Source organism: Stegodyphus dumicola, chromosome 2 (assembly GCF_044657685.1).
Source record: "Stegodyphus dumicola isolate Sdum_Otavi_A_Nest chromosome 2, ASM4465768v1".
In the NCBI taxonomy this organism is placed as follows: Eukaryota; Metazoa; Arthropoda; class Arachnida; order Araneae; family Eresidae; genus Stegodyphus; species Stegodyphus dumicola.
In genome coordinates, this window is record NC_140769.1 from 262,862,597 (window position 1) to 262,885,232 (window position 22,636).

General features: G+C 32.5%; 1 protein-coding gene across 1 annotated transcript; it reads right to left on the reverse strand.

Annotated features, from left to right (window-relative positions):
• Positions 1-946: 946 nt before the first annotated feature.
• Positions 947-7,437, reverse strand: LOC118191824 (uncharacterized). Its single transcript, XM_035362680.2, has 2 exons — positions 7,286-7,437; positions 947-1,342 (listed from the first exon to the last, which is right to left on the reverse strand). The coding sequence occupies exons 1-2, from the start codon at positions 7,295-7,297 to the stop codon at positions 1,013-1,015; spliced, it is 342 nt and encodes a 113-aa protein (XP_035218571.1). The 5' UTR covers positions 7,298-7,437; the 3' UTR covers positions 947-1,012.
• Between the last annotated feature and the right edge of the window lie 15,199 nt (positions 7,438-22,636).

Consider the following 22,636-nt stretch of genomic DNA (forward strand, 5'->3'; position numbering starts at 1 on the left):
TTGTTAACAATATTCTTTGACATTTCGACATATGAATATGCATATAAGACACAAGCATTCGTGTTAATGTTTTTCCTTACACTGTTAATTTCATTTTAAGTTTCAAGAACATTTGTGTCTCTTTCCCTAAATGTTTTCAGACACATGATGATTTCTCTTTAAAAAAAGCAGATTTTAAGTTCTGAAGAATGAATGCAGATGAAATTCTGAAGACACCAAGAAACTCAAAAGGTGAATTTAAATTTATTTTATGAGATAAATAAAATCAATACCACCCAAACAGGCCAGTGGTTCATGACTCTGACTACCCACCGAAGACCTTTCCACGAATCTCCGCGAAGGCATGGATGCTAGTAAATATAGAGTATCTGTACACCATGATGGCACTCTAAATATCCGGCGAGCCGAAAGTCCTCTCGAGAGGTTGATGGTAGAGGTAGAAGGTTGGGAGTCCTTGCCAACGACAGGCGCATATGACTCCTTGCCATGATGAATGTCGTGGTCGTCTCGCTTGTCTGACCTTCGTCACACAAGCGAGATCGGTAACAACAACAACAAATAATTAGTAGATAATAAAATGATGCTCTTTTCTAAGCATTCTTTGCAGTGGTTTCTTTATGAAGTACTGTAGACTACTAAATTAGAGGAAAAAATGTTGAGTTCTCAATTAAGAAACACTAAAGTTTCAAATATTTGGATCTAAATTACATGCTTCATTAAAAAAAATTACTTATAATGTAAATGTGCAAAAATAATTTTGAGAGGACATAAATAAAATGGTTGCCAGGAAGATGAATGCATTTGATTTGGCTGTTCATGTTTTATTTATACTTCTTGGTATTAATGATTTCAGTGTATGAGGTACTCTTTACTTTTGAATTTATTAGAATCGTGGAATTATATAGAACTTGAGCGTTTTTAAACTGAAGTAAAACGAAAGGCTATATTGCATTAACATAAATAGTTTATTTCTTTCTTTTTTCTGATACAGATTAGCTTGTGATCATGACATTTACCAGACCTTTCCAAGTCCGTATTTTCCAAGACCAAGCCCATAAGCTCCGTGAGCAGCATAGGGAGCAGCAAGTCCGTGACCATATGCTCCAGTATATGCGAGAGGTCCACCAGCAAGGTATCCATGTCCTGCCCAGCCGAGTGGTCCAGCAGCAAGGGGTGCAGCAGGAGCAACGTGACTGATTGCGGTGCTATAGGCGGCTCCAGCTACAGGTCCGGCAACAAGGCCCTTGCCATAGCCATATACGGGCGCTCCTAAGTATCCTACCCCATGGCCAACAAGACCTACAGCCTGAACGGCGGCTAAAGCGGCACAGAAAATAATAACCTAAATGAGAAAAAGGGAAACATACTTATATATATATTACAGAAAAAACACGATGTACACTGCAACAATATTCATTGCAAATGTATAACACTAGATAAGATAAAGTGTCGCCCCGTCGGTATAATGGTCAGGGAAGCTGACTGCGATGCCGAAGGGCCTGGGTTCGAATCCCGGAGAAGGCATGGTTGTAACTGTCCGTCCCTTCATAGGAAATGCGATGGTGGCCCACCTATTAGGTGCCTCCATAATAAAGAGACCACCACATCCGGCATTGTATAGATTAATGGACTGGGTTATTTTGCAATTGTTTACAATCTGCCATTGGAAATAAAAAGATAAAATAAAGTAACCAGTGCCGCTATAATTCAGACTATGTCATTTTAACAAGTAGATTTTGCCCTTTTGTCAGTTTGGGGATTTTTAGTAGTAAATATAAAGCAGATATTGAAAATTTGGCTAGAACATTTTTTTAATATTTAATAAGGATTGATGTTCTCTGTTCGTTCGAATGAATTGATTTATTGTATGTTTAACCTACTAAAATACGAATATATCCCAGTAGAAAAAATTAATATTTGTTGCTTGTTAAGTTATACAGTTTATACAGAAAATGCTTTCGTCTTAATTTAATAATTTTTGAATCAAATCGAAAAATATACCATAATTTACTCCAGTCCTAATGTAAGCTCTTAATAGTATAATTTGCTCAGATGGAGAATTACCAATGGATTGCTTTTCGACAACCCCTTAAAGAAATTAAAACCTTAAAATTTCCAATGATATCCATTGCAAAATAGTTTATTTTGTTTTTAAGGCTTGCCTGAATGCAGCTTTTTAATTAGAAAGCTTTCTTGAACATTTATATTAAAAAAAAATCCTTTTGCATTTTTTTGTTTACTGACTTCCAAGTATTTCTAAATCCAACTAAGCAAAACCGATTTCAGAAAAGGTGATTTTAAGTTTAAAGAACTTTAAATTTAATAAAACTGGCTGAAATTTACATCAGATTACAACAGTTTTGAAATGAAGATGATCTTAAATTTTGGGTATTGTTTCCAGCAATGAATAAAATGTCTTTTTTTTTTTTTTTAATTAGCATTCGAACGACGAAATAGAAAACTTCAGCTAGAAAAGGGCAGCATATGAAATATATTGACACATTTTGTAGCAATTTTGATATATAATAATTAACATCAAATTTAATTTAAATATTGAATTTAAAATATAAACATTACTGGCATCAAACTGGAATAAGGTTTATTTAATTATCGTCTGCAGCATTAAAAATATTCTTTTCTTTAAAATGTCACTGAAAAATGAATAATGGATCGAAGGCTATATTTTTGCGCTGTCCGAAGAGAAATGCTCTTATTCAAGTATTAAAAAAAGATGTAAAAAGTATGGTTTACTATCAGAAATATATTTTAACACTTATTTTTCCAGAAGAAATTCCATCTCTTTATCCAAACAAACTATGTTAAGCTCCATCAGAATAAGGCTCCAAACCATACCTATAATACCACTGCTCTATTTTTTTGAGAAAAAAAAATGAGAAATGAAACCGGAATTAAAGTTATTCACTTTAAATGCATCACCTCTTAATCCTCCAATGTGTCTCCTACGGATTACTGTGCATTTCGACTTTTAAAACAAGCTCTTTATAAGCGGCATCCCAAAACACTAGATGGACTCTGGAAGATTGTGAAGGAAGAGCGGAATAAAATCAACCTTGGTGTTTTCAGAAAAGGACTTTTATCTTGGAAATCAAGATGCAATATGATAGTTCAACAAAAGGGGTATCAGTAGAAAATATAATTCCAAGATTTGTTTATATATAAATCTTGCAAAATCGTTGATAAAATGTGTAAAAACCTTCTGTAAATGTTACATTACTTTTGTGAGAATAAATTAAATATGACTGACAACGATATAATACTTAGCTTTACTTCAGTAATTGGTTACATTAATATTTAAGAAAGCTTCTTACTATGAAATGCCTTAACTTCCGTAGGTTTTTCACTTATCATAAAGTTATACGCTAAGCGGTTATTTTTAATCGGTTATATTTATTGAAAGAATTTCTTAAAACTTTAGCCTGAAATATAGTTTTTCGTTACTACGGCAGGTGCTAATCTCAATTGAAAATTTCTTTGTATTTCATGTTCTGCATTATTTTGTAAGTAATTCAAGTTTTCTTACATAGTCTCTGAAACGTATGTACAGCCAAAACATAAAATGTTGCCCGCTTTAAAAGTTTTTTACAGGAATGCAAATTACAGAAGGTACACTTTTATTCTTAGTTACAGAAGCAGTATTTTAATTTTACAGACACGAAAATAATTACCTTAATAATAAACTTTTTTTTTCAAAGTTGCGTTAAAATTCTGTTATGATACAGCGCAAAAACATAGGCAGTAATTCAAAATATAAATATATTTTTCAAAATTCAAGAATTATTCATATATCTGTCTAATATTTGTTTGGCCTACGGCGGTAATAGAATAATGGCTGAACACAAGTAGTTCGATCCCAGCTGCCTGCATGGAAGTTTACGTGATTTTCCCTATGTGTAATGTGAATAAGAGCTAATTCCCGTTAGAACCCCCCGGGGACTCCCCCCCCCCAGTATAGAATCAAAATGACCTTTCAAGACCACTTTATCAAAACCTTGAATGATTCCATCTTATGTCAAGTTTTAGACACATCGCTGTCGAATGTTTTGCCATAATCATAATCATACTTATATATTCCCATATAGTAGCATTCAGAACGGAAAATTAAATTAGGGTCTTTTTGCATTATTATATCTCTAACTTGTTAGTTGTTTCATGCTATTTGTTAGACTTATATCTTCACAGAATTTTTATGTTTATAAATTAATGCAGAAAGTTTTGGATAAAATAAATAAATAAAAGGTAATAAAAATAAATAAATAAATAAAACGATAACAGAAACAAAAAATCTGAAAGATTCCAGATCTTAATTCCGTCCAAAGGGGCGTTTTTTAACGTTTTGTGTGTTACCTATATTTATTGAATATCATTTTCTTTGCACTTCATAAAATTCAGTTCAACAGCAATGTCGCAAAATAATTTTAAAATGAGCATATCTTTAGAATTTCCGATACACAGTTCAGCGCGTTGGAGATAATCCCCCCCCCCTCCGTACAGTATTGCTATTGCTCGCTTTGAAATCGAAATCGTTGAGCTTGCTAATCAAAAATTCGCTGAAGTTTTACAAAATATGAAATCGATCATAAAACAAATTCCAAATTTCAAATTTGGGCTTTCAGATTCCCATGTTCGCAGTAGGATTACGTCATTCCAAATTGGATAGCTCTAAGTATTTAGTTTTATCACAATGCGAGAAACATACATACATTTATGCAGATTCTTCATTATTTAATTTCTTCAGATATAATACAGGACGATAGTATTTGGTGGCAACGATTTGAAAAGTGATACAGACTTTTAGAATTTTCAACGCAAAATCGCAAAACGAAAACAATAGTCCTTCAGGGACAAAGCCCCTTTGGACTTAAAATCCGAATGCTTTCAGATTTTGCATTACTCCCAATGGGGCGTTTTTTTTTTAACGTTTTGTGTGTTACCTTAATTTATTAGATATCATGTTCTTCGAAATTAAACCATAAAATTCAGTTCAACAGCAGTATCGCAAAATAATTTTAATATGAGGATATCTTTAGAATTTCCGATACTCAATCTCAGCTGGAGAAAATTGTTTTCGCCCCGTACAGTTTTGCCATTGCTCGCTTTGAAATAGTTGAGCTTGTTAATTAAAAATTCGTTAAAGTTTTACAAAATATGAAATAGGTAATAAAACAAATTCCAAATTTGGTCTTCCAGATGCCCATATTCGGTGAAGGATTACGTTATTCAAAATTCGATGGCTCTTAGTATTTTGCTTTATCACAATGCGAGAAACATACATACATTTATGCAGATTCTTGATTATTTAAATTTCTTTAAATATATTACAGGGCTCTAATATTTGATGGCAACAATTTGAAAAGCTAATCAATGTTTCTTCAAATTTGTGTACACTAAGTAATATAGATGTTTCTTTGTCTCTTTTAAGTGCAATTTTGTGACAGAAAAGTCGCGAAGTGAGAAAATTTACAGCACTGTTTAACGCAATCTGCTGCAACAAGTGATAAGTTTAATATTTACCTTATCAGAAAAGTATATTTTATGTCCTACAACTTACCCGTACGTTTATTCGTTAAGAAGTTAAGTCTGTAATTAAAAGTTTCATTGTTGAAGAAAATAAAAAATCTAATTCAAGGCATTAATAATATGCGTTATTTAAAAATCAGAATTTATTTTAGTGAAAGATACTATATAAGGCTTGCAAGGTAGCAGGTAATATTACGTATTTTAATGGAACTAAAGATCATTCCTTTATTTAAAGCTATAAGAATTAAAGTCCGAAGCTTCTTCCCACGTCTTAAATCAGAAGTTAAATTATTTTCTTAAAAACCCTATTTTACTAGTAATTTATAATATTTAAATAAAATACAGTTCCTAATGTATAAATTCATAACTATATGATAGCAAGAATCTTAAGTCCAAGGCTTCTTAGACTGGTTAAACATAGAGAAGTAAATGTGTAGCTACGCTGCCAGCCTTCGTGTGGCTTTTAAATGTACCGTAAAAATGCCTGAAGGGAACACCAAACGTTAAATTTAAAAACTGCTCAGAATTTTACTCTGCAGAAAACTTCCGGAAAAAAAAACAGAATTTTAAAAAATATATATTACATATAAAAAAAATTAACCAGCTTTCCGGTGAAGAAAAACAATCATGCAAAACTTTTCAATATCTTACAGACAGTGAAATAAGCAAAAAATAACATGAAAGAAACTCAAAAAACCAAAAAATTCCGCTCAGAATTTTACTCTGCAGAATAACGTTATCAAAAAAAAACTCAATAAAAATGTATTATATATATAAAAAATGACAATGAAATATACCAATCTCTTAAAAACAATGACATAAGAAATACGATGAAAAATTGTTGCCAAACTATATTTCTAAAAGAATGAAACTATTCAAAATGATGCGATTTCATCAAAAATCTATCAACAACAATAAGAAAGGAAAATGGTTGCCAAAATCACATTTTTAAAGATGTGAGATATGAGAAGTGTACTTGGAAACTTCATTTAATTTTTTTTTTTTTAAATACAAAATATTATCATTTTTCCAAAATTCTTCTTGTAAAAGCAGTCGCAACGATGAAAGTTTAACGTGTTCAAAAATAAAAGAAAAATAAACTGTACATTTTTAAAAATAAACTTTTTTAGAAAAAATCCCGTTGAAAAGGTGTTAAGCTCACTTTGTTAATTAAATTCTTATTTAATCGATTTATTGAAACACGAAATTTATTTAAGTTCGTAAAATAGCTAAGTGCCTACGTTTCATGACGATGTGAAAATGGAGTGTGTAGAGTAAAATTTCGCTTTCCTATAGCCCATTATGTCTCAAAATGACGCGATTTCGTCACAAAACATAAAATTTAAAAAAAATCTAATTCGAATTTCGAAAAAATCTCTTCGAGGTGCACTGGCTCTTGTCTAGATGCACCTATGTACCAAATTTCATAGCCCTGGGTCTATTAGCTTACTCGCAGCGCGAACGAAAGGCACACACACAGACAGACTCTTTCTTTTATTATATGTAACATAAATCAATATGTAGATTAAACTCATATTAACGTGAGCTTGAAACAAAGATCCAGTTTAGGCATTTTCTAACATAATATCTACATTGCTTACTCAAAAAACTTGTAATCTGTCTACTCATTTCATTTTCCCTACGAAAATCAGAGATTTGCAAGAACCACATATATAAGAAGTTCTTCAAAAACTTAAGCATCAAAATACGTAAACTAGTAACGAAACATAAAATTTTGTATACTTACCTTTGCGAACATTTTGGCTGTTGTTGAGTTACTCAGCTACTCGAGTGAATAACAAACGGAGTAAAGTCAGAGTTTATATACTTAACGGGGGTGAAAGAAAAATAACAGCACGTGGTTTATGAAACAAACACAAATATAAATTGATCTACTAAACTACCATAATGTTACAAACTCGTCCTTGAGGAGCCATAAGTCTTCTCCACCCTCAAAAGTAGGCAGGTGCTTGGCATTGGATTTTGATCCCTTTCTTCTCAATGCTCTGGATAATACAGAACTGGTTTTCATGAGGTAGACATGAACTGATAATATGAATTGTATTGTAATATGGTTCTCGAAAGCAAAAACCCACAATGAATTCATACAATGCAGTAATAGGAAATTTATTTAGAATTTATTAGTCCAAAGCGGCAATTTTCCCAGAAGAACTGTTTCCCGATAAGCATTGTTTCACTTTTCAAATTGTTGCCACCAAATATTAGAACCCTGTATTATATTTAAAGAAATTAAATAAGGAAGAAACTGCATGAATGTATGTAAGTTTCTCGCACTGTGATAAAACGACGGTACCTAGAGCCATCAAAATTTGAATAACGTAATCTTCCATAGAATATGGTTATGTGGGAGCCTTAATTTGAATTTGAGTTTTCTTTTATTATAGATTTCATATTTTGTATTATATATGTTTTGTAATCGATTTCATATTAACCTTCAACGAATTTTTGATTACCAAACTATGCGATTTCAAAGCGAGCAATGGCAACACCCTGCGGAGGGGGGGGGACCTTTTTATCTCCAACACGCGAAACTGTGTATCGGAAATTCTAAAGATATGCTCATTTTAAAATTATTTTGCGATATTGCTGTTGAACTGAATTTTATGATTCAAATGCGAAGAACATGATATTTAATAAATAAAGGTAAACAAAATGTTAAAAAAAGGCCCTTTGGACGTAATTTAAAATCTGAACAACTTTCAGATTTTTTTTTTTTTTCGCTCCGTTTACGAGAACTCAAATCTTATTAAAGAAATAGTTTAAGATAGTTTAGATGTAAAGGAATATCAAAAAATTTCGAAAGTATTTAGTGTTTTTTTTCCAAAGAAACGAAGTAAATAGACACCTGCTGTTACTTTTATAAAAGAAAGTTCTAAATTAATTGTTTATTCATTCTTTACCATCTAATTGTAGAACAAGAAAAAAAAAATTGCCCACATTCCCATTACTGTTTCCCAACACTCATGTATACGAGCCAGTTTCCCTTAGAAAATCTTCCACGAAGGCATCCCTCCCCTTAGGCAAATAGCTCTCGAGGCTTTGCCATAATCACATACACACTGTTTTCCAACACTCCTAGCTCATATATGTTTTTTACTAAAGAATTCATGAGCGCTGCACATTACTAAATCAAATCTCTGGAAGCAATTAATAAAAGTCCCTTTTCAATTTTCGGTTTAGTTACTAAAAATCTCGAAGAAAAACTCTTCGAGGTTTTTATTGCTTTCATTTCACGCATTTCGAGTTCTAGAATATAGAACTCATACTTGTTACTTTTAAAAAATTAATTTGTCAAAGTAGAAATTCAATAATTTGGCAAAATAAAGTGTGTTTAACACTTGAAAGAAACACTTTTTGCAAAAGAAATACTGAAATAAATACTTAAATACATCTAGAATAAATAAATCTTTTTTTATTAATAAATTCACATGTCTTCACAAGACTTCAATTAATGACAAAATAACTTTGTAGAATATTTTTCCCCGTTTTGAAAGTTCATTTTAAATATAGGATTTTATGTTTCTGGGGACGGGGAGGTTTAAGTTGCTATCGCACTGCTAATCTCAAAAATGTTTCCGATGTTAAACCAAAAGTTGCTTACCCGGATCAGGTTGCAATTTGTCTTTTATGCTTATAATTTTTACATTTTAAAACTTTTTAATATTTTTTATTTTTTCATTTAAATTTTGAACTTGTTCACGATGTGAGACTTTAATCTGAAGTCTTCTCACTGCAGTTTCTGGGGGAGAAGGAAACATATTTCCACCTACATGTAGTTCACTCTTTTTCTTTCCCAGTAATTGAATATATTTACTCTGCGCATATATGAATCAAAACTCTTGAATGGCATCAGGTAATAAGTAAAATATTCTTTTAGTATTAAAATTATTTTATTATTGAAATTTTAGTTTATTTATTTTTAATTTATCTGCCTTCAAAATAAAGAAATTTAGATTTTCTAAATTTCTGACTTCAAAGTGAAGAAATTTAGAAAATCACACTTGTCCCATCGCTTTTGTTTACAGTGAAATTTTATTTTATTCACATATTTCTGAACCTCCAATATTTTTTGTCCATGTCTCATGTTTATACTGAATAATATCGTATTTATTCGAATATTTCTGAACTTCGAATATTTTTATCCCGTATCTTCTGTTTATAGTGAATAATATCGTATTTTTTCTCGTATTTCTGAGCCTCCAATATTTTTCTCCCACATCTTTTGTTTATAATGAAAAATATCGTATTTATTCACATGTTTCTGAACCTCGAATTTTTTTGTCCCATATCTTCTGTTTGTAGTGAATAACATAGTATTTATTCGAGTATTTCTCAGCTTCGATTATTTTTGTCCCATATCTTCTGTTTGTAGTGAATAACATAGTATTTATTCGAGTATTTCTCAGCTTCGATTATTTTTGTCCCATATCTTTTGTTTATAATGAAAACTATCGTATTTATTCACATATTTTTGAACCTCGAATATTTTTTGTCCGGTATCTTCTGTTTATAGTGAATATCTTATTTATTCGAGTATTTCTCCAGCCTGGAATATTTTTGTCCGTATCTTTTGTTTAATAAGTATTTCCTTCTAAAGAGAGGGCCAACCAGCGGCCGAGCGGTAAAGTCGCTGAACACTGGTAGTTCGGTCCGAGGTTCGAATCCCTCGAACGGGCTGGCTGCATGTGTGTTTTCGTGATTTTCCCCATGTGTAACGTGTGTACGAGTCAGTTTCTCTTAGAAAGTCCTCCACGAAAGGCATTCCTTCTCTTAGGCAGATAGCCCTAGTGTGCTTTGACATAATTAAATACACCACCACACCTTCTAAAGGGCGAAACAACGGAAAAAGTCGAAAATATCTGATTCTGAATTCGTTGATTCAGTATTATGTTTTTTTAAAGTTTCTGTTGAGAGAAGTTTTATTATAAACTTTTATTAATTATTATTACTGTTACTTTGTTTAATATTAGAGTGTCACAAAAATGATTTTCACAAAATGAAATTCACTCTTTGAACTTTTATATACTTTAATGACCATAAAACTAAAACAAATTAAAATAAAAAGTTAAGAGTTTTATTTTGATTATATGTAAATTCAACATTCATTTTGTACTAAGTATATTTTCGAATTGAATTCAAAACTCAGTATTTTTTGTTTAATAAAGAGAAATATTCTCACAAAAATAATCGGGCACTTTTAGTAACAGCCAAAAAGTGACAAAAGTTACATTGCTTTTCCTCCTTTCACTGCTTTCAACTGTTGCCGCGAAAATTTGCTTTCTTTTCGCGAAATTTTTCATTCTAGCTCCCGCCAAATATATTCAATAGGGTTAGGATTTGGAGACTGGAATGGTGCCTTAATTACTTCTCGACACTTATATAACAGCCAGAGCCTGATGCACATGTTCTATGAAACCCCATAGAACATGTGCGGGATGCTTAGGGGAGACGCTTGTGACACGATTACATCCTCCGGGGAACACCCAGCAACTGAAACAGACGCTGATTGAGGAATGGGCACTTTTACCTCAAGATCTATTGGACAATCTGGTGCTGAGTATGGAGAGACAGTTCGAAGCAACCATTGCAGTAAGGGGAGGGCATATCCCATACTAAGGAACACCTGCTTGTTGTTCTTCTTCTTGTACAGACAATCAAGTGTAACGATACTATGAGTTCAATAAAGCCTATTTTTGTTTGATTCCATACTGTATGCATTGTATTCATTTTTAGAACAATTATGCTTTCGTCATCGTTTAAATACAAAATGCTGTCTCTTAATTCTGAATTTCATGTCTCTCAGATGATTTCTCGTGGAGTTATGCCAAAAAGAACACCTGTTGCTTAAGTTTTGCACACCAGTGTATTTAACATGTTCCTTATATATGAACCCAACAGAATATGTTTGGGACATTCTAGGAAAAAGTGTTGCTAGCCGCTTATCACTCCCAGAAACAATTCGGCAGTTTCAAAGTTAGGAGTGGTAGAGATAGACCCAGTCCCTCATTGATAACATCATTGATGCCAAGCCATTGATAACCTCATTGATGCCAAGCCATTGATAACCTCATTGATGCCAAACCTCGTAGGTGTGCGATGTGCGACATTGTTTTCGGTCAGCGGAAACCGTATCCCTTATTGGAACTGGTTTGTATCCAAGAAACCACATTTTCGGTTTGTTTGTATAATATGCGCAGATTGTGAATTTTTGTTTACCGGCAAATCTTCAATAAATAAAATGTAATTATTCTTTGCTTCTTTTTCTTTTCTCATATCTTACAACACCTCACCTATACGTCATAATCAGTCACCAAAACATTTCACCATCCTCAATTTATATCCAAAATCATAATATCACCTGTTTTGAGTAGTGTATTTAAATAATCGGCAATATCGCTCACGAATAAGTAATGAGACTTTTCTTACATAGCTACGAAAAATATTGTAGTTAATGGTTTAAATTATAATCATTTTATTTCTAAACTTTTGGTAAATTTTCAAAGAATTTCTTTAATAAGATAAAATAGAACAAGCATCTAACAGCAGTATAGACCAGAATAAATCAAATATCAAAGAATTACATAGTTCATAGCTTTTAAGTGATATTCAATGCGTTTTTAAAAGTTTTCCGTATCACTGCTTTCATCACTGAAGCAAAATATTTAAAAATCTGTAGTATTCTAATCCTGGGAGTTTAAAATTAGAGTTCAAAAAAGTTATAAAAAGGGATTTAGTTTAAATATTCAGTTCTTGTTATGTATCAGGTCATTAAAATAAGATGGTTACACACATTCCAAAATAAAAATTTTGAAAAGAAATATTTCCGAAATACGTTTCGAAGAGAAAACTGATATTGAGTGATATTGCTTCGCACTTCCAGTGCTAAATTTGAGAGATTTTAGGCTTTGATAGCTTGGTATAAATATTATATATTTGACTTAACTAATTCAAGATTTTCATTCATTTTATTAAAATACGTGCATTGAATTTGCAATCTAGAAAATGAGGTGTCGAAGAATAGCGAATTTTATTATTAATAAAATAATTCAGTGAAATTAAGATGAAGGTGAAGTGAATTATCCAGAAAAATAAATAAACTTCTTACACTCTTAATTTCAGAATTTTGTGAAGCTTTTTTCGATGTTGTGTCCATTCTTCCATACTAACCAACTAAATTGTACCGAATTCTTACTAAACACCTTGACCGAACACGTCTGTCATTTTAAACAAGATTTCGTATCTTAATGGCCTATTCAGACGAGAAACGGTCCAGCTGCATGACTTTAGAAAAGTGAAAGTAATACATAATCAAATTTCACTTCGTGTAAATATTTTCTTTAAAGGTGCCTTTTATCTTTTGTTGTATAAAAAGAAATAGAAACTTCTCAAAACCATCAACAATCTGAATGTAATTTAAAGACTAGTTTCCCACGCCAGGTCATTTTGATCTCAATCCGTTCGTACATTACAACTTCAAATCTTCCATCATAGGGTCAATATATGTTAAGGTTGATTGTCTAGATCTTTTTTTTTTTTCCTCTCTCTCTCTTTATTTAAAGGGAAAATAGTAGGCATTGTTATATCCACCCATCAATTTAACAAAGAAAAAAAAAACTTGTTTCATGATAAATGGAAGAACTGCGGATATTTTAATGTCATTCTTTTGTATTTGCTTTCTCACGTATTTAATTTTAATAACACGAGATATTTTCTCCATCTCCAGCAGAAAAATGCGCATTTATTTTATTTCTGCAATTAAAGTCAATAGCAATTTTTAAAAATTTAAAGCTGTAGGGGAAGTTTTCGGAAATTTCTCTAAAGTCAAAGAATTGAACAAATATTCAACCAGTCTGCGTGTTTAGGGTAAAATGAATCTAATATAAAATCAATTGATTACTCCTCAACCCATTGTTTTAACAATACAAATTCTTTAACCATATTTTACCTATCCAGTCTTATTTGGGCAGTGGATAACGGAGCCGGCTGCCGCATTGTTAGGCTCAATTTCGAATCTCAGAGAACAAAGGCATGAGTATTTGTAAATGTCTTTGAAGAAAAAGGCCACTTAAAATCCGTCGGGTCAAACGTCTTTTCGAGAGGTTGTTGGCAGAGGAAAATGGGGATTTTCCGCCAGACTGTTCTCGATGAAAATTGGAATGTAGCTGGGTAAAGCCGTAATGTCGACAGTTATAGGTCCAAAGCCTTGACCAGCAAATGCCTCTTATGAGATGAGGTTCTTCCGGCGGCTGTATGCCTGGGCATGGAGACTGGCAACAGCGCATTTTACCCAAGGAAAAGATTAAATTATTTGCTTAAATATTTTTATTGCAGCAAATGTTTTATAATTCATCACTATTTTATTTATTATCGCTACTCGGCCAACAGTCAAAAATAATTATCATAATATATACATATAATTACAAAAACATTTATAAATTAATGAGATACATTCCGATGACCTCATTGATCACGTGACTGATGTATTTGTTTTATAAACAAACAATGCAGATAACCTCAGAGATCACGTAACTTATGTACAGCTAATGCAAACAAGCAAGGTCATTCTTCCTCTTCTTCTCTTGCGGAATGTATCTCATTGTTGCATTTTTATGTTTATTTGAAATTTATTAATTACGAATTTCAATTTCTGGTCTTCGTGAAATTTTAGTTCTAAATTTCTTACTTTATATATATAATGATTTTAATAATTCCAGCTAGTGTAATTTTAGAAAAACGTTTAATATTTTTAATTAGACATCTCATGATTTAAATGCATTTGATCTAAATCAGATTTAAAAATAGAAAAAATATTTTCAAGATCAGAATTTATTGCTTTTAAATCGCTTAGTTTATTATTCAATAACCTTCCAGATTAAATTTGGAATTATATTAGGCTTAACTGAATGGCAATAATCTGGTAGGTAGAAGGAAAAAAAAAAGGGATTTTATTTGCATCTGTGGCAACACGTTGCTTTCACAAAGCCGAGTTTGTTAATCAAAACTGTAAAATAAATAGCTTATACTTTCTCCGAATTGCAACAGCATCTAGAGCTGGCGAGAAAAATGTTTTATTTCAAACATTGTGCCACTGCTTGCTTTTAAATCCCTGAGCTTGTTAATTAAAAATTCGTGGAATTCGTAAAAATTACGAAATAAATCCCGTCTCGGAGGGAAAAATGAGAAACTATACAGTGCTGCATGTTATATCTACTAACATGAGCTGGTAATTCTGCCAGAATGCGTGTGCATATGTGTGGCATAAAAACAGAGAGACTTTGAACTTCGTCTGCAGTCATCAGTCGACTTCAAACGATATGTGAATACTCTCTCTTTGAGAAAGTAGCCCGTTTCTGAAAAATCTACAAAGAAGAATAATCAAATCAAATCGCCAAAGCGAGAAATCAAATGCTTTAGAATATCCATCTGAGTATAGCCATTTTTCTTTTTGCCCTTACATCGCCCTGTTACGACGAAATTGTGTCCACCACCTGTCTTGCCAACAGTTCCGTCAATATGCATCATTCCGTGACGATATTTATTGAACATCTGTCAACGAGTCTGTTTGAATGAAATAATTAATAATATATAGCCTCAATCCTCAAATGTACCTATCCAGCAGTCCACGGTACAATAATTGCCTGATTCTTAGCTCTCCATAGATGTAGGTATGCCACACAAGCACACTTCCATCCTGATAGGACTTATTTCTTGATTTCGCGTTATCTGATTATGGCAAGCATACTAGGGCTATCTGCCTAAGGGAAGGGATGTCTTCGTAAAGGACTTTCTGAGGCAATTCAAACTGGTAAATGCAATAAGCGTATTACGAAGTCATGTTGCACAGAAGTTTTACCTTTTAATTCATAACATTCCTTAAGGCTAAGTAAGCTTTTAAAAATTATATGCATATCTTAATATTAATATTACGATATTTTAAATGGAAGTGAATTCATAGATCACTGATTGTAAGATCGACTATTAACTGCTGAAATCTATGTAATCCTGATAAAATTTTTCATCGCTCTGGATATAAACTATTTGCTAAAAACAAGTCATTTGCTATGAAACATTAAAAAATCAGTTGAAATTCCTCTTATAAGCGTAAAATTTGTATAACGTAAAGTATACCACCTGTTATCGGAGTGGTTATCAAAGAAAGCGAGGTTGACTTTATGCTAAAAAACATAGAACGAATAAATAGCAAGCTTCATATAATATTCCAGAATGAAGGACATGGAGGCAAAGAATGCTTTGTGGGTGTTTCCAACAAACATTTAAACTTCACAGATGCAATTTAGTTTATTATTGCGATAATTTAATAAAGCGGGACTTAATTCATAATATTATAAATAAAATATGGTAAAAATTTCGTTTAAATAAAAGTAATTTCATTCACTTACTCTGTAGAGATATTAGGTAATTTGGAAAAAACGAAGAGATGAAAAATATGCAACGCCTTCGCCGGGAATCGAACCACGGACCTCTGGAAATACCGGCCCAGCGTGCAGAACCACTGCACCACGAAGGCACGCTAGGAAAGTGCGAGAAATATCTTATAACTTTACATAAACAGATATGCATTATAAAGTCTTGTATGCTTGGTTATAATAAAACATACTTGATGTTGAAGGCTGTTTGGTGAATTATCACCAAGTCCTTAAAAGTACGACAAAGTCAGGAGAAGGGTGTAAGGAACCCTTTATTAACTGAAATAATGTTTCACGAACGACAGCCAATTCGTGTTAACAAAAGCCAACACTTTTGGCTTAACTTAAGAGGTAATGAATAGCTTAAGAGTAATGAATTTCAGTCAGTTTGCATGTTGGCAAGAAAGTGTGAGGTGAAAGTAAAAGCGACTAGAAAGCTGCTTAAACATAAAATAACTGTTAATTAATTTAAATAAATCCCCATAGCATTTATTTATATAAATAGATATTTATAAAGCTTTCAATGCATTATTTTGTTTTATTTCCGATACTGATGATAGAACAGGAAATTCAAAGAGAAATTTTGTAACCCAAGTGCAGTGCTAGAAGTGTTTTTGTTGGTTCTTGGTTTCGTCCACGCCATATCAAACATGGGAATCTGGAGAATGGATACCAACGGTCTTAAGGTGTGGTGTATTTAATTATGGCAAAGCACACGAGGGCTATCTGCCTAAAGGGAGGGATGCCTTTCGTGGAGGACTTTCTAAGGGAAACTGGCTCGTATACACGTTCACATGGGGAAAACCACGAAAACGCCCATGCAGCCAGCCCGTTCGCGGGATTCGAACCTCAGACCGAACTACCAGTGTTCAGCGTCTTTACCGCTCGGCCGCTGGTGGGCCTCCAACGGTCTTAAGAATTTCGATTTGTGATTAGTCATGAGTTTAACCGAACGCTTGCTTAAAGATTCCATTGTGATTTCTACACAACATTTTCAATATATTCATTTTACACATGTTTTTGTCCCTGTGTAAATGTGATGTAAAATACCGAAATATAACAAAGAAATTATATTTAAAAAAAGAAAACTTCAAAAACTGTTGTTATAGCTTTGAGGTGGTGACACTGGCATAACTGAAATGAAATTGACTAGCACCAAAAATTATAAGAATATTTTACTAAGAAATACAATCCTTACAATGCAATCCTGCATCATTGCATCAGAGTTTAAGTTATTTCAGGAGATCTTTCTTTTTACATTATTTCCTAGTACAGGCAGCGGTTTTCTCCGCCTGTCTTCACTGGATGGCTCCTGTACTGCATTGAAACCATATCAGTTCAGTCTTACGTCCTCATGATCACACTAAACTATGTTCAATTACTATTCTAAAGCTCACTGTTCAGACCATACTGAGCAATAATTAATTGAAGCAATGGCGGTTGCGAAAGCTAAATTCTTTGTTGCTAAAGTTATCAGGACTTGTATTCCTCTTTACTTGCCTTAGAAACATGAACTGTCCTGACTCGGAACAGGGAGCTTGCTCAAGCTATGTTCAATAAATTGTGAAGTAGACAATACACACAGGAAGGGTATACGAAACCCTTTATTTTTCTATCTTTACAGAGATTTCCGGAACTTCGGAATACACAGACCAACCACTTGTGGTCTGAACGTAAGAATATAAAACTACTAACTAAAACTCTAACTAAAACTAACTTTGGATTAATATACAAGTGCCTAACTTTAAGATTGGCCGTTATTTAACAAAATCCGTATGTAGTACAGAGAGCTGCTAAAACTACCATACGTTTGAAATTATCAAGAGAATTAAACCTCTGGCCTTGAAGGCAACCAGCAACCGAGTAAAACTACTATGGCAAGCGGCCTGCTTCTAATAACTCCTTCCTCTCTCTTGCTTGGCAAAAAGCCACAACTTAAGTACTTGGCATTAGCAAGACAAATTTACATAAATAAGTTAAAGCTTTTAATTCTGGCGGGAAGTAGAAAATAAGTAGTAAAGATTTAAAATAAAATAAACGTTGGTAAAACTTAGGATCCTTACAAAGTAACATGCTGATACACGTTTAAGGCCATCTTGATTAATGATACTAAGCTGAGACAGACTCTTCTTTGAAATGAAGAAACGAGTTTTTTTAGCATTCAGTACTATTAAATACATTTACATGAAAATCCTAATTTTTAACGTCTAAAGTTAGTAATGCGCATAACCTCTGAAGCTTTCTGTAACAGCTAAAACATAGTTTCTCAATAACATCTGATTCATTGATATCTTTTCAGAGTTTTCCTCAGCACATAGCCCACTTTATTTAATGCCCCCTACTTTTGCAAGAATAGTAAATACCAAATGCCTTTCGAAAACGATCTGTAGGAATTAGCTGAAAACACTAAAAAGTTTAGGTATTTATTGCACTTCAGTGAATTATTAGAATTCATGGAAGTGCTGAAAGCAGATGATAGCGAATAAAAACTTTGTACAGACATTAGGATTTTTTTGGAAGCAGCACATGTGAAAAAGGAGCAATACCTTTGCCGGGAATCGAACCACGGACCTCCGGAATACGCGCCCAGCGTGCTGACCGCTACACTACGAAGGCATGCTAAGAAGGAGGGAGAAATACTTTATAACCTTTTCGAAGCATTCATAGTAAGGAATCTTGCAAGACATGGATATATTTCTGCCCCGTCATGTGCAGTTATATTATATGAAAACATGTTACATGTGTATACTGGACATCGCCGATGGTACGGCCATCTCTAACAAGTCTTTTAAAGCTAAATATGCCGTCTTTAAACTTCAGAATTAAGTAAGCTCTATTGAAAACTGGTGTATGACCGCCTGAGTACATTAAATGCATGCTAACGATACCTCAATTACAACAAAAGGTTTCTTTGATTATGAAGAAACTTTTCGCATATAAAAGAGAAGACATATGTCAAGATGCTATCACTTCTGTATAAATACCTCTTATTCTACAACTTGCAAAAATAATGCAAGATTTCAGAAATATTGCAAATGTCTGAAACAGGCTAAATATGGTATAAATAGTTTTTATAAAATAGTTACATTAAGAATTTGGACTGTATTAGGAGACGAGGAGGAAAAGTTCTTGTAATAATTAAATCATTAATTAAAAAATAATATAAATAATATACGACTCTATTAGATATATTAGTGTAGATGAAAGTATTATGTGATTTACTAATGTATATTTTCTGTATTTATGATACATTAATTTACAAAAATAATAATGCAAGACTTCAGTGCTGATGCATTTGTGTGTAACAAGTTTAAAAAATGAAAGGAAATGTATTAATAAGAGAATTCGCCTTAGTAATTCAACTAAGAATTCGCCTTAGTAATTCAACTAAGTATAATAAAATGAAAAAAAAAAAAAAATCTTCAATTAGTTCCTTAAAATGATGTTTATTTTAATTCGATGTAACTAGATATACTAATGTAAATATATTGTTTGTATGAAGTACAATGTACAATGAAAGTTTGTATGTATGTTCGAAGTAATTATGTTATATCAATTTGCCATAATCCAACTTTTGTTAATAGGTTAATTTCTTTGCAATAATTGTATACTATGTCTTTGTAATTGTATATTCAATACGTAAGTCTAATATTAATGTAAAATTACTATGTAAATGTCTTGGTAGGCTAGCATCCGATGCGGGCCAACTAAAAGCCCAGCGGGGTACAGTAGTGCAGCGGAGCAACACATGTAAAAGTCACTGACGAAGTTCTGGTGCTCCGTCCACTTTTCCCTGTCCCTGTCCCTCGTGTATGACCTGGCGGGTTAAAATAAACGCCAGTAAATCTCAGTTACTTATTCTCGCCAAGACAATTAAGAAAAACAAGAATTACAGAAACCTAATTTTGTTCAGCAAATCAGCAAAATTGTTTCCATTGTTGCTAAAGCCAAATACCTGGGAATCATTCTCAATCAAAATCTTACTTGGCTTGATCACATTAACAGTATTCGCAGCAAGGCTATTGGTATTATAAATAGATTGCTCCCAGTCATCGGCAGATTTTCTAAATTAAGTCTCAAGACTAAGAAGCATATTTCCACTCCTTGTATTAAACCAAGTCGCTTGCATATTGGCCGGTATGCGCACCTCTCGATATTTTTTTTTTTTTTTTTTTTTTTTTTTTTAGTCCAAAGGGATTTGAATCCCGAAGGACTATTAGTTTCGTTTTGGCATTTTGCGTCGGACTCATAAATGTCAGTTCACTTTTCAAACTGTTGCCACAAAATGTTAGAGTCCTACATTATATTTGAAGAAATTAAATAATGAAAAATCTGCATAAGATGTATATTTCTCGTATTGTGATAAAACAACGGTACATAGAGTCATCGAATTTTGAATAACGTAATCCTCCAACGAATATGAGCATGTGGAAGACCAAATTTGAAATTTGAAATTTGTTTTATGATCGATTTCCTATTTTTTAAAACTTTGACGAATTTTTGATTAACAAACTCAAGGATTTCAAAGCGAGCAATGGCAACGTTGTGCAGAAAAAACATTTTTATCTCCAGCGCGTGAGTCTCTGTATCGGAAATTCTAAAGATATGCTCGTTTTAAAACTATTTTGCGATATTGCTGTTGCACTGGATCTTATGGTTTAAGTGCGAGGAACATGATATTTAATGAAGAAAGGTAACACACAAAATGTTAAAAAACGCCCCTTTGGACGTAATTTAAAATCTGAAACATTCCAGATTTTTTTTTTCTTTAATATTAATATACATACTGCATTAAGGAAAGCAGTGAAATATCGGAAAACAAATGTTTGCGTAGGAGAACTGGACATATTTACTGACGGTTCGGGTTATGAGAACTTTTGGCACTGTAATATTTTAAGCGAGTCGCAAACATACTATACACATGTTAACATCTATACCAGCGGATCTCAATTTTTTGACTAACGTGTACCATCTAAACAAAAATTGAAAAACTTTAGTACCCCCACTATATTTTAAAATGATTATTTTTCATTTTCTCAATAGAAATATTTTTAAAAAATATGCATTTTGTCATTAGCTTCGCCTGTTTGTATTAAATATGTACAAGCAAAAAGTAATAGATTAAATATTGGTTAGCATTTGAATTATCAAAATTTAAGTCATAATATTTTGCTTCTAAAATTTATTGCGAAATTTTACCCTCTTTAAGACAGATCAATTTCTTTATGTCTGGTCTTGTTTCACTTAGTTTTAACTATAAATTAGGATCCACTTTTAATTTTGTTCTGTATTTATTTTTCAAATGTGACATGGAAGAAAATTCATGCTCACACAAATAGGCTGTGCAAAAAAAAAAAAAAAAAAAGAAAGAAAGAAAGAAAAGAAAAAAAAAATTAAATAAAAAATCTGAAATGTTTCAGATTTTAAATTACGTCCAAAGGGGCGTTTTTTAACATTTTGTGTGTTACCTTTCTTCATTAAATATCATGTTCCTCGCACTTAAACCATAAGATCCAGTGCAACAGCAATATCGCAAAATAGTTTTAAAACGAGCATATCTTTAGAATTTCCGATACAGAGACTCACGCGCTGGAGATAAAAATGTTTTTTCTGCACAACGTTGCCATTGCTCGCTTTGAAATCCTTGAGTTTGTTAATCAAAAATTCGTCAAAGTTTTAAAAAATAGGAAATCGATCATAAAACAAATTTCAAATTTCAAATTTGGTCTTCCACATGCTCATATTCGTTGGAGGATTACGTTATTCAAAATTCGATGACTCTATGTACCGTTGTTTTATCACAATACGAGAAATATACATACATTTATGCAGATTTTTCATTATTTAATTTCTTCAAATATAATGCAGGACTCTAACATTTTGTGGCAACAGTTTGAAAAGTGAACCGACATTTATGAGTCCGACGCAAAATGTCAAAACGAAACTAATAGTCCTTCGGGATTCAAATCCCTTTGGACTAAAAAAAAAAAAAAAAGAGAAAGAAAAAAGAAAAGAAAAGAAAAAAAGCTTTATTTGAATTGCCTTTGCGAAAATAAAAACGGATTATTTTGATATTATAATAGTCAATGGACGACTATTGACCTTGAACAATACCCAGATCGCATAAATTTACGAATGTTAGAGAAAAACCTTAAACCGGATATTGGGATATTTAAATTTTTTAATTTAACAGCTAAAAATACTTTGTTTCTTTGCGTACCACCAGTCGTGCGTGTACCACACGTTCAGAATCGCTGGTCTATATACCATTACCAGGATTAGAGCCCAGGCCTAAGACCATGGCAGCTGGTTTCTCTACAACTATGCTACTAAAAATGCATGACTGTAATGTGAAATAAGTATAATCAAGTGCATATTTAAATTATCTCACCGATTCAAAAGTAACCGAATTTTTCAAAGGTCTCTTATCACTCTATTGCTGTTGATGTTCCTTACTGCCCCTCACACCAAAAACCTTCCCCCTAGATTTGCTCAGGATCCCAGTTGGAAGCATTGACTTAAAACAATACTAATGTGGATGCTGAGATGCAAGAGATTCGTCTTTCGGAAAATTTAAAATGCTGAATAGTATTTTAATACAGCAATGTAAGTGTAACATTAAAATAAAAGTACTTCCTCTTCTTTGTAAT